The sequence below is a fragment of the Physeter macrocephalus genome, chromosome 4, assembly GCF_002837175.3.
Source record: "Physeter macrocephalus isolate SW-GA chromosome 4, ASM283717v5, whole genome shotgun sequence".
Lineage (NCBI taxonomy): Eukaryota > Metazoa > Chordata > Mammalia > Artiodactyla > Physeteridae > Physeter > Physeter macrocephalus.
The window spans coordinates 105883508-105900373 of record NC_041217.1 but is presented as its reverse complement, the minus strand read 5'-3'; the positions used below and the strand labels follow the sequence as shown (position 1 = coordinate 105900373).

General features: G+C 32.5%; 1 protein-coding gene across 11 annotated transcripts in view; it reads left to right on the top strand.

Moving 5' to 3' along the window:
* Nucleotides 1–16866, top strand: part of PKN2 (protein kinase N2) — a 192466-nt gene that overhangs the window by 116077 nt on the left and 59523 nt on the right. For 10 of the 11 annotated variants that reach the window (XM_007110065.4, XM_028489180.2, XM_055084485.1 and 7 more), the window contains exons 13-19: nucleotides 557–687; nucleotides 768–843; nucleotides 922–1013; nucleotides 7053–7229; nucleotides 11531–11593; nucleotides 12846–12922; nucleotides 14968–15110. In XM_007110065.4, coding sequence (XP_007110127.1) covers nucleotides 557–687; nucleotides 768–843; nucleotides 922–1013; nucleotides 7053–7229; nucleotides 11531–11593; nucleotides 12846–12922; nucleotides 14968–15110 — 759 coding nt within the window. Of the gene's footprint in view, nucleotides 1–556; nucleotides 688–767; nucleotides 844–921; nucleotides 1014–7052; nucleotides 7230–11530; nucleotides 11594–12845; nucleotides 12923–14389; nucleotides 14909–14967; nucleotides 15111–16866 lie in introns of those variants that run through there. The other variant, XM_028489181.2, reaches the window with a different exon arrangement.

Here is a 16866-nt window from a genome sequence, read left to right as displayed (position 1 = left end):
CCATACTGTTTTCCATAATGGCTGTACCAATTTAAATACATTCCCACTCATAGTGTAAGAGGGTTCCCTTTTCTCTACATCTCTCCAACATTTATGATTTGTAGACTTTTTAATAATGGCCATTTTGATGGGTGTGAGGTGGTACCCCATTGTTGTTTTGATTTGCATTTCTCTAATAATTAGTGATGATGAGCATCTTTTCATGTGCCTATTGGCCATCTGTATGTACCACATCTTCTTAAACCAATCGTCTGTTGATGGCCACTTGGGTTGCTTCTGTGTAACTGGCTATTATAAACAGTGCTTCTGTGAACATTGGGGCTTATGCATCTTTTCAAATTAGTGTTTTTGTTTTTTCCAATGTATTCATTTTTTTACCTTTTTTAGATAAGAGTAATATATAATTAATAACCATAAAAGTGAATATCCAATATCTGAATTTTATTTTCTCACCATATTTATATCAACTTTTAACATTTTTTTCTTTAACTATCCTTACCTAATAAGTTGTTTTCTGAATGTTTCTATGATTTAATGAGTGTTTAATATTTTACAGGTTTCAGAAACAGTTTTTGATACTGAGAATGACAGAAATAGACTACTTCCAAAATCTCAATCTGAATATGAGCCTGATATTCCTCAATCAGGCCTAGAATATAGTGGTATTCATGAACTTGAGGACAGAAGGTAAAGAATATGTACACAGCTTTGCTACATGTTTAGTCCCATACTTTTGCCTTATTTTTGATTGACATTACTGTTTTCAGATCTCAACAAATGTTTCAGTTTAATCTACAAGACTTCCGGTGTTGTGCTGTCTTGGGTAGAGGACATTTTGGAAAGGTAATCTTTTAAATTTTCTTGGAATGCCTACAAAAGTAATAACTCACATGAGAAATAATTATTTTAATCTCATTTCAGGTGCTTTTGGCTGAATATAAACACACTAATGAAATGTTTGCTATAAAAGCCTTAAAGAAAGGAGACATTGTGGCTCGAGATGAAGTAGACAGGTTAGTTTTTTAAAAATGAAATTGTTTATTTTTCCGAAAATGTAGCTCATCGTGAAAAATCAGTGTATGTATTGCAACAACAAAACTTTCTATTTACCTAATACAGTTGACCATTGAATAACGTGGGTTTCAACTGCATGGGTCCACTTAAACATGGATATTTTTCAACAGTAAATGCTACAATATTACATGGTCTATGGTTGGTGAATCCACAGATGTGGAGGAACTGCAGATACAGAGGGCCGGCTATAAATTATGCACGGATTAACCCCCATGTGGTTAAAGGGTCAACTGTAATAAGTAAAGAAACTAAATAAATTAATGCATAAGGTAGGCATTAATTAAATGTTTTTCTTTCTAGCTAACTCCCTCTTCCCCTTCTTAAGACATTTTACTGCTGAGTGAATACCAAGGAAAGATGATGAAATGTTTAAACTAATTCTAATAAGTTTTTATCCTTGGAAATGTTAAACTGTTTATATGGAATAGGAACTGTTATACATCTGTGGTTGGATGAGGCTATTTCCTGTTCTTACTACACAAGTAATAAGATGTCATTTACAAATAATCTTCAGTTAACTGAATGGTTAATATATTCTGCTTTTGAAAATGCACCTACATCTATTTTTTGCTCTATGTTTCTGAAAATGGTATTTTTTGACCACAGCATCTTACATTTCTGGGTGTAAATTGATACGGATACCTCTTCATCTACAATTATTAAAACGTAAGGACTTTGGGGATAATATTGTAATTAAGTTAGAGAATATACTTTAAAAAGACTATCTCAGGGGCTTCCCTGGTGGCGCAGTGGTTGAGAGTCTGCCTGCCGATGTGGGGGACACGGGTTCGGGCCCTGGTCTGGGAGGATCCCACATGCCGTGGAGCGGCTGGGCCCATGGACCACAACTACTGAGCCTGCGCATCTGGAGCCTGTGCTCCACAGCAGGAGGGGCCGCAATAGGGAGAGGCCCTGCACACTGCAATGAGGAGTGGCCCCTGCTCGCCGCAACTAGAGAAAGCCCTTGCACAGAAACGAAGACTCCACACAGCTAAAAATAAATAAATAAATAAATAAATTTATTTATTTATTTAAAAAAAGACTATCTCAAATTAATGGAGGGGTCCAACATGGAAATTATTGTATAATAAAATGGCATATTTATTACAGAATGGGGCTTTCATTTGATATTTAGAAGAAGCAGTATTTTTCTTAAACCACCAGTTTAAGGAAGCACCAGTTGATATTAATAAAAAACAGCTCTGTATAGTGAGAACAGCCTGTGATTATCAGTGAGAAGACTTCTCTAGTTCTGATTGTTCCTTCTTAATTAATGATTTGATCCCAGGGCAATTCACTGAACATCTTTGAGCCTCAGTTAACCCACATATTTTTAAAATATATTTTTTGGTAATACTTGCCTTACCGAATTGTATTAAGTACCCTATAGATATATCAAATTGCTATTTTTAATATTTTTTCCGTGATATGGGAAGTTCTTAGAATTAGGATAGATTTTTAAAAGATGCGGGTTTCCTTTATATAAAAAAATCTTTTCCTTTTGGATTTGCGTATTTGTTTTTTATCCATTTCTCATACTTCTCAATTATATCAAAATAAACTCTTCCCTTATCTAAAACTACTTAGAGAGGATTTTGCATAATATGTATGAAATATTCTGAACACTATAGTATATTCTAACAACTATATTTCTGTTACATAAGTAGTTAAAGTAAACCTTTAATTACACTGTCAGTTTGTTTTTAATTACAATAATAGTGAGGTCAAATGTTTTTCTTTTCTGGAAGAATGTTTACTTTATTCCAGATTCATACATGGTAAATTCATTTATATCCTAAAATAATAGGAGACTGGTACTGCTGCAGTTAATAATGGGAAAGTGGTAATTACTTGGAGGTTTATATAACTTTCTGCTACATTGTTACTACTTTGAACCATGTCTCTGTAGGAGAACTTTCTAATTAAATATAGATAGAATAATATTAATATTACTATTAAAGAAGAATGTCCAGATCAGAGGATGAAGCTTTAGCCAGAACCTGGAACATTACCCCTACTTAAAATTAATCCAGGCTTAGTGAATAGTTGATGAGTAATCTTTATCTAACTTCAGTTATAAATCCATATATTCAGTAATATGGAAGTAAATAATCTCCAGTAGAACCAGAAAAACAGAGAAATGTAAAATTCCGAGTGAGAAATAAAACTCACTCTTAGAGGACTTTGAGGAAGGCAGCAAAAAAAAAGAGCAATTAGAGGAAGGCAAGAAAAAAATTAATTTAGAAAATAAGAAAACAGACCAGCATGTTTTTAAAGGTTATATAACTTGCAAGTCTGAATAGTAAACAACTAAGCAGAAATCTTTTATATCCACTTTCTATCTCATCCTTTTAACAGATCCATAGAATTGAATGTTATTGCATATCAGTGGGGTTTTTTTTTCCTATAGATGTTTCTGAAATACTTGATGGTTCTTAATGACAGTTTTCCTTTCTAAATTTTCTCTTTCTAGTGTGAATTTTTTTATTTTACTTATAGAAAATTCCAAATCAACTTGTTTTTTGTTGTTATTTGGTTTGTTTTTTTTCTTCTAGTTTTATTGAGATATAATTGACATGCAGCACTGTATAAGTTTAAGTTGTACAGCATAATGATTTCACTTACATATATCATGAAATGATTGTCAAAATAAGTTAAGTGAACATCATACAGATACAAAATTAAAGAAATAGAAAAAAAATATTTTCCTTGTGATGAGAACTCTTAAGATTTACTCTTTTAACAACTTTCATATATAACATACAGCAATGTTAACTTTATCATATTGTACATTATATCTCTAGTACTTATTTATCTTATAACTAGAAGTTTGTACCTTTTGACTGACTTCATCCAATTTCCCCTCCCCTCACCCCATCTCTGGTAACCACACATCTACATCTTTTTAAAGGAACACAAATTATGCACTAACTCCAAAGTAATGTAATTCATGTACAAAGATCACGTTTTGCACCTACCATTAGTAGAACTTCTTTCTGAGTGCCATCTTCCCCCACTCCTGAGTAGGAATCTTAAATGTGTGTTACTGTTATGCCTCCTCACTCAGCTTCCTTTTCTTACCAGTTCACATTTCAAAACAACAGAATAGACTTGGAAGTATATTTTTGTAGTTGCAGAACAAAAACACAGCTAGCCAGATTTTCTATATATACCATATATACGTATATATGGTATATATATATATATATATATATATATATACGTGTATATATATATATACGTATATATGATTTAATCCTAAGATTAGCCTTATTAATGTTGTAATTTTCCACTGACCAAAATAACTATTTATATAGTTTTTAAGTTTCTATCATGTCTAATAATGTACTGAAGGAAGTACACCAAAAAATTTTCGAATGGAACTAGTCACTTAGGGAGATAAAACATAAATACATTAGTTATATAAATAAAACAGATTAGATATGTTTGAGTTTAAGCTGAACAATATAGACAGTCGCAGCTCATAAAAGGGGAAACATCAAATGAAGGTGTGCTGGTGGATTTAGGTAAGGCCTTGTAAAGAAGATTGGATTTGTGCTGATCTTTGGCAGATGGAAGATATTTGTGAACATGGAGAGGAGAGAAATGATAAGATAGAGGAAAATGTTCTGGACAGAATGAAGTTTGAAGTTTTGAGTAAGGTTGTATTGTTTCATGGACTTTTAAGGAGAATATACAATTTAGATTAGGTTGGGAAAATTTAAAGACTTATGGAGCAGCTTTCCGGTGTGCTGTATAATGCTCAAAGTTAAAATTATTGTTCCTGTTGGGGTCTATAAGATCCTTCCTCCTTTACCTAATAGTCCTAAGACATCTATCCAGCCCTCATCAATATTGTCAGTCCTCATCAAACAATTCTATGAATGGCATTAAAACCATTTTAAGAGGAATTCTGGTTAATCCTTTAGACCATTTACATGTTCAACACAGGTCTAACCTTATACTTATCCAGTTGAGAATTAGTAATTCACCCATAGTGGATTAGTAATTCACCGGTAAACCATACACAGTGAAGAGGCCACGTTTGCCATCTAGTTGAGCCCAAAACATCTTGCCAGTTTGTCTTATTTCATCTGAACATTTTATCCTCATTAGCCAAAATTTAGATTGACATAGTAAGTCAATTGTTTTAGAATCTTACAGATCTTGCCCAATTGGACATTGTTTTCCAATAAATTTAAATGGTGATAAAGTCAAAGCTGTTAACTGTTCTTTCTAATCTTCTGTGAATTTATTTCTAATAGTGACTTAATTTGTAGTAACATTTAGAAACCTTGCAAATGTATGTAGACATAAGCCCAATACTTTAGAAACAATTACAGTGGGGCTTTCTGTTTCTGAGTATATATAAAGTTGTAAACAGATTGTGTGAAATAAGAGGGTAAGAGTTCATCTAGAATGTGACCATATTAAATGAAGTTTAAACACTATTTCATAATAGCTGCATTTACTGTCAGTATTTAAAACTGAACAGGTGTTTTAGTTCATAATTCAGAATACAACTATATTAACAGAGCAATAAAAATTCCATGTTCCTTCTACACAACAGGTATACTCTTAAATGTTTTCAAAATTCTATTTAATTTTCTTGAGTCATAGCAGTATAATCTGGATACCCAAACAAATGCTTTAATCTTTAAATTAACCTTTTTAAAATTAACTCTGAAGAGATCCAAAAGAAAGGAGAATGGGTCTACCTCCTTCTAACATTAGAATTTTGGTTTGGTATTTTGAAATCAATAAACAAATACACACACACATCTAAGCAGTTCTTTAATTTTAAAAATGAAAGCATTATTAATGCTTTTCAACAAACATTAATGTCAATTTTTGATTCTAGTCTCAAAAACAAACAAAAATGCCTATTTTGTATTAGAAACATAAATGTAATCTTAATTGTTAATGAAATATGTCTGTAGGTTTATTTATTTTGATCAGGTGCTTAAAATGTTAATTCCAAGTTGTATTTGAATAATATTTGAACTGGTTTTCTTCTGCTTTGAGGTGTTTTTTGTTGTTGTTGTTTAGATTTTTTTCTTTTTTCTTTCCCCAGTTATACATACACATGTATCTATTCTTTTTCAAATTCTTTTCCCATTTACGTTTTTACACAGTACTGAGCAGAGTTGCTTGTGCTATACAGTAGGTCCTTGTTGGTTATCCATTTTAAATACAGCAGTGTGTACATGTCTGCTTTGAGTTTTAAGTCAGGTTGATTTACTAAATATTTTCAGGGGGAAGAAGAGTGGTATTTTTTGCTCTTTAGGCAAAATTGTTTCAGAGTCAGTAAGTTTGACCACTGTTCGTTTAAGCAGCTTGTAAGAGTTCTTACAGGGAAACCTGTGATAGCTATAGATTTTATAGATAAATTGTATCATTCTCCAGGAGCTTCCTTGAAGTATGTTATAGAATTCTCCATGTAACCTCTTTATTTTCCAGTTAGCCTTCTAAATTAAAATTTTATGCAGTGTATCTTTACCTCTCAGCTTCATATATTATATGATAGAATATTTGGATACCATAGCTTGTGAATTATAAATATATACTGTCCTTGAAATTGCCTTGATCACAAAATTTGTATTTTAAAATTATGCTTTAGGTTGCTAAACCCTCTGACCAATTCCTGAAAAATTTTCACAATTCACTCCTAATTAAGCCTTTTTTATTAACTATTACCACTAGCCATATGTGTGCTACTCTGATACTATCAATGTGAACTTTATGTCATGCTAATCATATTTAGTTTTCATTAATACATTTCTATTAAAGTTATATATATCAAGTAGCCCAAATTTTTCAAAGCATTTATAGTAAAACTAGGACACATTTTATGGTTTTAAAGTTATAATGATTAAGAACTTTGCTTATTTTAGAGTTTAGTAATTTTTAAAGAATGTTATTTCCAACTAGAACTTTAAAGAAAAATACCAGTGATTTTTAAATGTTTTCTCTTACAGCCTGATGTGTGAAAAAAGAATTTTTGAAACTGTGAATAGTGTAAGGCATCCCTTTTTGGTGAACCTTTTTGCATGTTTCCAAACCAAAGAGCATGTTTGCTTTGTAATGGAATATGCTGCCGGTGGGGACCTAATGATGCACATTCATACTGATGTCTTTTCTGAACCAAGAGCTGTGTGAGTATTTAGCATTTCTCTGAGTTTCTTCATTACTGATTTCTTTCTGGGAAGGAAAAAAGCTCTCTGAATTTTAGATTTATTTTTTTCCCTCAAATGGAAAATAGATGAAGGAATAATAGGACTCCTTACTTACCTTTTTGCCATAAATAAATGTATCTATTTTTCTCTGTTGTTCATATTGAAAATTTCATGGATTACCCTAAATCACACTTGATAATTTAGATATACAATTTAGGTTTATTTTAGTAAAATTTCTTCTTTTTTTCCAGTATATTTTCTCCCTAGGGAATGCCATCTAGGACCATGGTTTTAAATATTAACTATACTCCAAGTACATTGTTAAGTGAAAAAAAAATGTAGAAGAGTTTGTATTATATATTTCTATGAAATATTTGTATTTGCATTTTAAAGGGTAATTTAAAAGAGTATGTCTTAAGTGTTTGCTTGCATGTACTTACAATATCTCTAAAGAATATAAAAAGAATTGGTATGCGTATCGCCTCCAATGAAAGGCATAGAATCCAGATATGACACTTAATAAATAACTGGGTATACTGTTTAAAATATATATTTCACTGAACACTTACAGGATGTCAGGTACTGTGTTAAATATTTTAATTTATCACTAAAACCCTTTTTGTAGTTTTTGAATTTGATATTATATGAATGTTTTGCTTATTCAGATGCAAAAGAATAAATAATAGCAAACATTTGTGATTAAACATAATTATATATATTCTTCCCCTGTTGTTATCCCAGTTTTATAGCTCTTAAGTGTTGGAGCTAGGATTTGAACCTAGGAAAATGCTCTTAATAGCTACACTGTATATGCAGGTGTTTACCAAATTTATATCTCCAGCCCTTACCTCTTACCTAAACTTCCAATTCCAGTAACATTCAGCAGCCAACTTGACTCTTCCCTTTATATGGCTAATAAGTATTTCTTGTTTAACATCTCAAAATGAACGCCTGATATTTCCCATTTCCCCCCACCTCACCCACCACTCCCCAGCCTGTTACTCTTCTAGGCTTCTCTCTTACTAAATGGCAATACCATCTACTAGTTGTTCAAGCCAAAACACAGGGAGTCATTCTTGATTCTCTTTTTTCCTTACATGCAACATCCAAATTCTACGTACAAAACATAATCCAAATCATAAAAATCATAAACTAATAGTAAAACTTTATTGAGTTTATTATTGAATTTTTATCACTTGTCTGTATTCTGACAGCTGACATTTGTGTAACATTTTTACTTTCATCCCTTTATTTGATTCTCATCATAACCATCAGAAGTATAGTACAGCAGATGGTAGTACTAGGGCATTAGTTCTGATGGATAGTCAAGCTTTCAGAAAAGGAGGCAAAAACCACAAAATAATAGAAGGCTACTAATAATTCATTCCCTGCATATTTAAAAATTAATATTTAAAAATTAAAAGCAGGGCATCTAGACTACGCCTAGCCCTGTGCTAACTGCCTTGGGAATTTGTTACGCCTTTTCTTTAATAAATATAATATCCTATTCTGCCTTAACAAACTTTTTATTTTCGCTGAGAGTACAAATTATATACGACCAATGAAACAATTAAGCCCAGTGAAATACAAGAATAAAACGCTTTATTGCAATACTTCATATCTAAAGTACCTCCCTCTAATCATTCAGCTCTCACCTCAGATGTCATTTCTTTGGAGGTCTTTCCTCATTACTTTAACTAAAATACCACTGTATCACTAACATCTAAATCAGGCCACACTCTATTCTATTTTATATTTTGTATTCTCCATAGCACTTTATACCTGAAATCACCTTATTTATTTTTTACATTTTTATTGTCTGTCTCCCCTCACTAAAGGGGAGCAACGAGGACTGTGTATTCTGTATACTAGTGGAACACCTAGAAGGGTGACCCACATATACTAGGCAAACATTGTATTCTTATTGCTTGAGACGAAGGATCGAAATTAATTTGAGTCCTAGCTTTGCTGTGTTCTGGCTATGTCGCTTTAGATAAATTAGTTACTCTCTCTGAGAGCTTCATTTTCTGCCTCTGTAAAATATTTATCTTAAAGGTTTGATTTGATGATACCCAGTATACCCAGTTATTTATTAAGTATCATTAGGACAATCTGTTTACAAATAATGGAACAAAAGAGAAATCAGGGTATTTTTATAATTGTTACAGTATTGTTTTGCCACCAAAATAAGTTTGCTTAAAAAAAATCTACCTTAAGCAATTTTAGAATCACATTTGTTTTAATGGACTTGAGCTAAATCTTTTAAACATGATAAATAATTACATAAGATCTAATGTATAATCAAATATTTATAAATAGTTGCATTTAAAAAATCTCCAAATTATGGTTCCATTTTTATAAAAATAAAGAAACACAAAACATATCTACATGTACACGTAAATACATTCTAAAAGTTTGAAGGACATTCACCAAACTAACAAAAGTAGTTACCTTTATGGATAGTAGGGGCGTCGGGGTGAGATGGAGATGGATGAATGAAAAATTGTGCTTTAGGGTAGGGGTATTATGTGTATTTTATAGAGGAAATATCCATGTATTACTTGTAAAATTAAGAACTGATTCTCCTAAGTGTCTCCTTATAGGCTATTCTGCACTGAAGACAGATCTGCATTTTTAAATTCATTCATTTATTTATTACCTACCTCCTTATTCAGTAAGGCTATTGTATATCAAGCATTTTGCTAAGCATTTAGGCTAAACACTGAAAAAGACAAACATGTGGTCCGATCCCTCAAGAGTTAATATTCTAGCTGGGTTGAAGTTTTTCTAAGATCTAAACCTGTTTATCCAATTTCTAGACCTCTTCACCTGTCCCAGGGCAATTTGAGGTCAATATGTCTAAAGGCAAACTCACTTTCCCCACAAAACTTTGGATACTTCTGTATTTCTCCACCTATTCATTACAATAAAAAGGAAACCTTGAGAGTCATCTTCAGCTTGTCCCTCTCCATCATCCTTTATAGCTAATGAGACACCAAGTCCTATCATGTTCGTTTTAAAGTTTCTCTTGAATCCATCTCTTATTCTCTTTGTTGCCACTACATTAGAGGTACTCATGATCTTTCATCTGTACTATCATTTTAGCCTTATCTGTTCCTTTTCCCTCTGGATATCTACCTACTTCCACTCCACTTCATACTACTATCAAGAAAGTTCTCTGTAACATAAATCTGATTATTCTGCCCTGATTAAAATGGTTTGATTTGCTATCACTAAGAGAAGAATTTTCAGTACAGGCATACCTCATAGATATTGCAGGTTCAGTTCCATACTGAAACAAACATCATAATAAAACAAATATCATAATAAAGTGAGTCATGAATTTTCTGGTTTCCTGGTGCATATAAAAGTTACGTTTACACTATACTGTAGTCTATTAAGTGTTCGATAGCATTATGTCTAAAAAAAAAACGATATACATACCTTAATTAAAAAATACTTTATTGCTAAAAAATGCTAACCATCATCTGATCCTTCAGCAAGTCATAATCTTTTTGCAATAATAATGTCAGAAATCACAGATCACCATAACAAATATAATAATGATGAAAAATCTTGAAATATTGAAAGAATTACCAAAATGTGACACAGAGACCTGAAGTGAACAAATGCTGTTGGAAAAGTGGCACCCATAGTGTTGCTCCATTCAGGGTTGCCACAAACCTTCAATTTGTAAGAAAACACAGTTGTCTGTGAAGCACAATAAAGTAAAAATACAGTAAAACAAGGTATGCCTGTGTTCATAATATGACATTCAAGGTCCTTCACAACTTGATATCAGGCTATCTTTTCAGCTGTATCTCCCTTACTTCTTCCTTATCCTTTACTTCAGCCACAACAGACTCATTATGGTTGTCAAACAGGTTATGCCTTTTACACGTCTATTCCTTTCCCTCTTAGGGAAATACCCTATATTTCCCCCACAAAAGTTCTACCTTTCATACCGTCCTTCTGCCTTTATGATGGCATATTGTAATTTCTTCGAAGAACCAGATCAAATGTCTACCCCAAGGGCTTCAGTGACTCCACCAGGCAAAGTTAATGGCTTCCATTTTAGAGACTGCATTTTTCTTATTTTTAAATTTCACCCCTAATATTTAGCACATGTCTTACTTATATGTCTGGCACATAGTAAGGACTAAATAAATACTTGTGAAATTAGTTAACTACAGAGTTCTGCTTTGAAGCATAAAAGTATAAACTGGGATTCAAGATTAGTGGAATTTATTAAACTTCTTTTGATTTAATTCTTAAAACAGATTTTATGCTGCATGTGTAGTTCTTGGGTTGCAGTATTTACATGAACACAAAATTGTTTATAGGTAAGTAAAGTTTTGATATTTTCTAATTGCTTATTTTGATATGAAGTAGAATTAAAGGTAATTAAGAAGGATATTTTGTGTTTAACCAGCTTCTTAATTTTCTCTTTCGTATGATAACTGACCACTAAAAAAGTTAAACTCCAATTTTGAAAGACATGGTCAACACAATAATTATATGATGAACTTCTTTGTTACTTGTCCTCTACCCATTACCTAATTAGAATAGTCAAATTATAAGTTGGCCTATGATAACACAATTTACCAACAATATTCATCCTGGTGAGTACTTTATATTCAACTGATCCCCTTGGGCCAGATTATAAAACATCACCTTGCTTCCTTCATTAAGCCTTGCTGTCAACTAGACAGTGTACTTGATGACATATCTGATTTATGTACTGGCACAAACTCCTTACCGAATTGCAGACTAGTTAGAAATAGTTCATAGCCCAGCAACTAGTCTATGGTTAACACTTTGAATAACATTGTTCTAGATCAGACAAATTATGGGAAGGCCAGTAAGAATTAAAAGACTATAAACATCAGTTTATTCAAACTTCTAACAATGTTTCCAAGATAACGGTTTCCTAATGGCCCTGTTTAACTTAAAGAATAAAATATTTTCAACTTAATTTGTTATCATTTAGTATGACTTAATAGCTTCCTCTTTATTTTGAATTATTCTCTTAGAAGGTTAAACCTGCTCCCTTATACCTTACTTATACTGTTTGTTTGATAATTCATTCTTATGGATGGCATGTAGGCAAACTTCATAGTTAGTCCAAGTCCGAGAGCTACCTGATGGTCTGGTGGTTTGGATTTGGCACTTTCACTGCCGTGACCCAGGTTCAGTCCTTTGTGGGGGAACTGAGATCCCCACAAGCTGCATGACATGGCCATTAATTAACTAAAGAATTCATTAATTAATTAAACTTGAGTTAAAGATCCATGAACTCCTTCTGAGCTTTAAAATATATATTTAAATAGATCAAACATTTCTCTTTTAGATACATTCTTCCTTTTCTACATAACGGGGAAAATATTCAGAAATTATTTTTTGTAAAGTAATAAACTTGCCAAAAGGAAGAAAATGAACATTTGTAATGTAGTATTTAAATCTCAAACCATAACTTGAAAAAAATCATTTTTAGTAAAGAGAAAGTACGGCTCCTATTAAAATGATATTTTTACTATATTATCTACTGATTTTATTGATTTTTTTTTTCATTTTGCATTTTTTTATCCTGAACAGAGATTTGAAATTGGATAACTTATTGCTAGATACAGAGGGCTTTGTGAAAATTGCTGATTTTGGTCTTTGCAAAGAAGGTAATTGGGTATTTTAAAGTGCCTTTTCTAATAGATTACTATTCCTTTGTACTTTGGAAGTTTTCAAATTTGTGGAGAGCAAATGTATTTTTTAATTTATTAAAAATTAAACTTTAACTTATTCTTTATTGAGACTTACAGGTTGTTCATATAACTTAATTATCATATTATTAAGAATTCTGTGAATATGAATAAGGTTAGGTTTTCAGAAATCATAGTATAAAAATAAGATTCTCTTTGTATGATTAATAATTCTCTGTACTCTAAGAAAGCATTGGTTAAGCACCAAATTTTTTGCTTTGCTGGGATTGTGCAGAGTAAATTATGCGTGCCTAAAAATTTCTCTCCTGCTTCTTAAAACTTCTAACATTTTAAATAGGAAAAAAATATGCATATGCCTCAAGAATCTTTTATGTACCTATACGTGTGTGTGTGTACACACACAAACATATGTAAATAAATATGTAAACTGGGGAAATTTGAATCAAGAGGTAACATAAAAAAATGTAAAGAGAATGGGCTTAGGCACCACACAGTCCTAAGTTTGAATCCTGGCTCTCCCACTTATTTGCCCTGTATCTTTGGACAAGTTACTTTTAACCTCATTGAGTCTGTTTCCTCAGCTATAAAATAAATATAATCCTTCTTGTTTAGGAGTATTATGAGAATTAGAGATAAGTATGTGGCACAGTGTCTAACATATAGTGAATAGGTACACTTAATACACTGTATTGTAGCAAACATTGTCTGTCTCCCCCTCTACTCTGGTAGCTTCCTGTTTCTTATTCAGCTTTCTTTCCATAGTATATAATATAGCGCTTGGCACATCTTAAGTATTCAGTGAATGCTTAATTAATAAGTAATTGGATGAATTAATGAATGAACTTTATAAATCTGTGTCCATCAGTTACCAACTGACCTCCTAATTATTGAATCTAATGAAAGTTTTTTTCCTTTTTTGGACTTCTCGGTGTTGGACACTATTGACTTAAATGCTTTTGTTCCTCTAGAGTCTGGCCTTTAGCCCGTTGCTTTTCTCAGGTAGTTTTTAACTAGCAACTATATTCTAATGATTTCCAAATCTATTATTTCCTTTCCTAACATATATAGTCAACTATCTACTAGACAGTTTTACTTGGTCAGCAGGTACCTCAAACACTGCACAAGCAAGTTTCTTTTCCTCGGTCTCGTTTGAAGTTGATGGTGCCACAATCCTCTCAGTCTCCCAATTTGAAAATGTGGAATTATCCTGGACTCTTTCCTCTTCACTACTTTCTACATCCCGTTAATCACCAAATTGCGCTGACATCTACCTCCTTAATATTTCTTAAGTTTTTCATCGTCCCTCTACCACTGCCAACCATCATCTTGTTTTGACAAGACTACTTTAATAGCCTTTTAACTTTTCTGTCTCTGTTCTTTTTCTCCCTCAAATCAATCTGCCATGTAATTGCTAAAATGCAAAAGGGGCCCATATAAATACAAATCTGACCATGGTACGCCGCTACTGAAAACCTTCAATGGCAAAGATGTGATATACATTGCCCTTCCTGATCTGCCTGCCTCCTTCTCCAGCCAGATCTCTTGCAGCTGTCTGCCTAGTACTTTCTGTTACAGCAATAAACTGCTTACAGTCTTTGTCTCTCCACCAGTATCACTCATCTCAGCTCTATTTACTGACTAACGTCTGCTCATCCTTCACTCAACTCAAGTGTCACCTCTGCAGATAAGTTACCTGAGGCTCCTCTCCTCCTATCCCAACTAACAAGTCAGCTTTCATAAGATGATGTGTATAATGTGCTTTTATCAGTTTAGAATACAATGAGACATTTTCTTCTATATGTAGAATGTATGTTTGATTAATTTATTACTAAATTTTGAGAAACATATTTAGAAAACGATTTAGCTAGAGTCTTTAATGTATTTTGAGTTTGATTACCATGCACAAATGTACACCTTTAATTTTGCTTCCTAAAGATATCTTCTAATTTTTTTGCCAGATTTTTTTTTTTTGCTAACAAATACTTGAATTTTACCTTTTTCAGGAATGGGGTTTGGAGATAGGACAAGCACATTTTGTGGCACTCCTGAATTTCTTGCCCCAGAAGTATTAACAGAAACATCCTATACAAGGGCTGTAGATTGGTGGGGCCTTGGCGTACTTATATATGAAATGCTCGTTGGTGAGGTAAGCAGTATAAAATAGGTAAAAGGGAAACGTGATTGAAAGAACAAAGCATGTCACTTATAAAACCACTTAATATGTCTCCTGCGTAAGTAGAACTTAAGCTTTATAAATATTTATATATATTAGTAATTGCCTATGATCCTATATTACCTTTACCATCTTTTTTAGATTTTTATATTATTTGTGGAATGTATACCAATGCTTCAAAAATAGTTTCTTATATTTCAGTGTTGCTCTGGTTATATTTTATGATTTTTAAACACAATCATACATAACTGATTATTTCATAAGAAATAGAAAGCAAGAAGACTGATAAAAGGAATGTACTCTGTACCTGTGAAGAAAGGTCAGCTATATATTAGTCAAAAATAAATGTTACCTTCAAAAGTGATACAGTAGAATTGAAAAGATTAACATTTTTTTTCCTACTATTTTCTTTAGATTAACTTAAAATAAATTTCTGGGGATAACTTAGTTATATACAGAAACTGTTACCACTTAGAAAACAGTGAATTATATCTAATTAATAAAGCAGTAAGAAGAGACTAATCTATTTTGTTATAAATTATTAGAAATGATAAATTAGGGTGGAATTAAAAAGAGTAAATATTTAGACAAGTAATTGAAAATTACTTAGATGGGTTTGATGATCTTGAGATGCAAGAAAAATTACCTTGCATTGGTTCATTGTTCTGCAGTTTCCCTAATGCCAGTGACCAACCTTGTACATTCTAGGCATGAAAAAACTAGTAGCTGAATGATGAATGACTAAATTATTGAATGTCAGAAATTTCTAAAGTTTTGCTCTGTGATTGTCATTTAGTGGCACTTATACCAAACAAGTAAATAAATGAATTTAGTTCATCCAATGACAGTACCTTTTGATATGTCAAATTGGAGTGGAAACTTGGAAAAGGAGGAAAAGAAATAGCGAATTAAAATGTTTACTATGTGCTAGGCACTATTCTATGTGCTTTATAAGTATTAGCTCATTTAATTTTTCAGCAAACTTTAATGAGCTCAATAGTAGTCTTATGTTTATCTTCAGATGCATAAATAGAGACACAAAGAAGTTAATAGCTTGCTTAAAGTCACACAGTTCTCATATGGTGGAGCTGGGATTTTAACCTGTCTGTAAACCATTGTGCTTTTCTGCCTGCAGGATAGGGTATTTAATCTACCCAAATTTATTTCTTTTCTTAAGACCATGGGTTCAGATCTGAATTTTTCACTTCTATTTAGAAAAGCATAAAGATGGAAAGATATATTTTATCCCTAATCCACAATGGTCTTTACTTTCTATGAGTGCCAGAAGTACTCATAATCGTTGTTTCTGTAAGCTCTGACATACTTGAACTTTTTTTTTTAAATAGGTTTATTTTATTTATTTACTTATTTATTTTTGGCTACGTTGGGTCTTCGTTGTTGCATGCAGGCTTTCTCTAGTTGCGGTGAGCGGGGGCTGCTCTTCATTGCAGTGCGTGGGCTTCTCACTGTGGCCGCTTCTCTTGCTGTGGAGCATGGGCTCTAGGGCGGAGGCTCAGCAGTTGTGGCACACGGGCTCAGTTGCTCCACGGGATCTTCCTGGACCAGGGCTTGAGCCCGTGTCCCCTGCATTGGCAGGTGGATTCCTAACCATTGTGCCACCAGGGAAGTCCTTGAACTTTTTTTTTTTTTTAAGTAACATTTTTGTTACTTTGTTTTTTTTTGTTTTTTTTTTTGTTTTTTTTTTTTTGTGGTATGCGGGCCTCCCTCT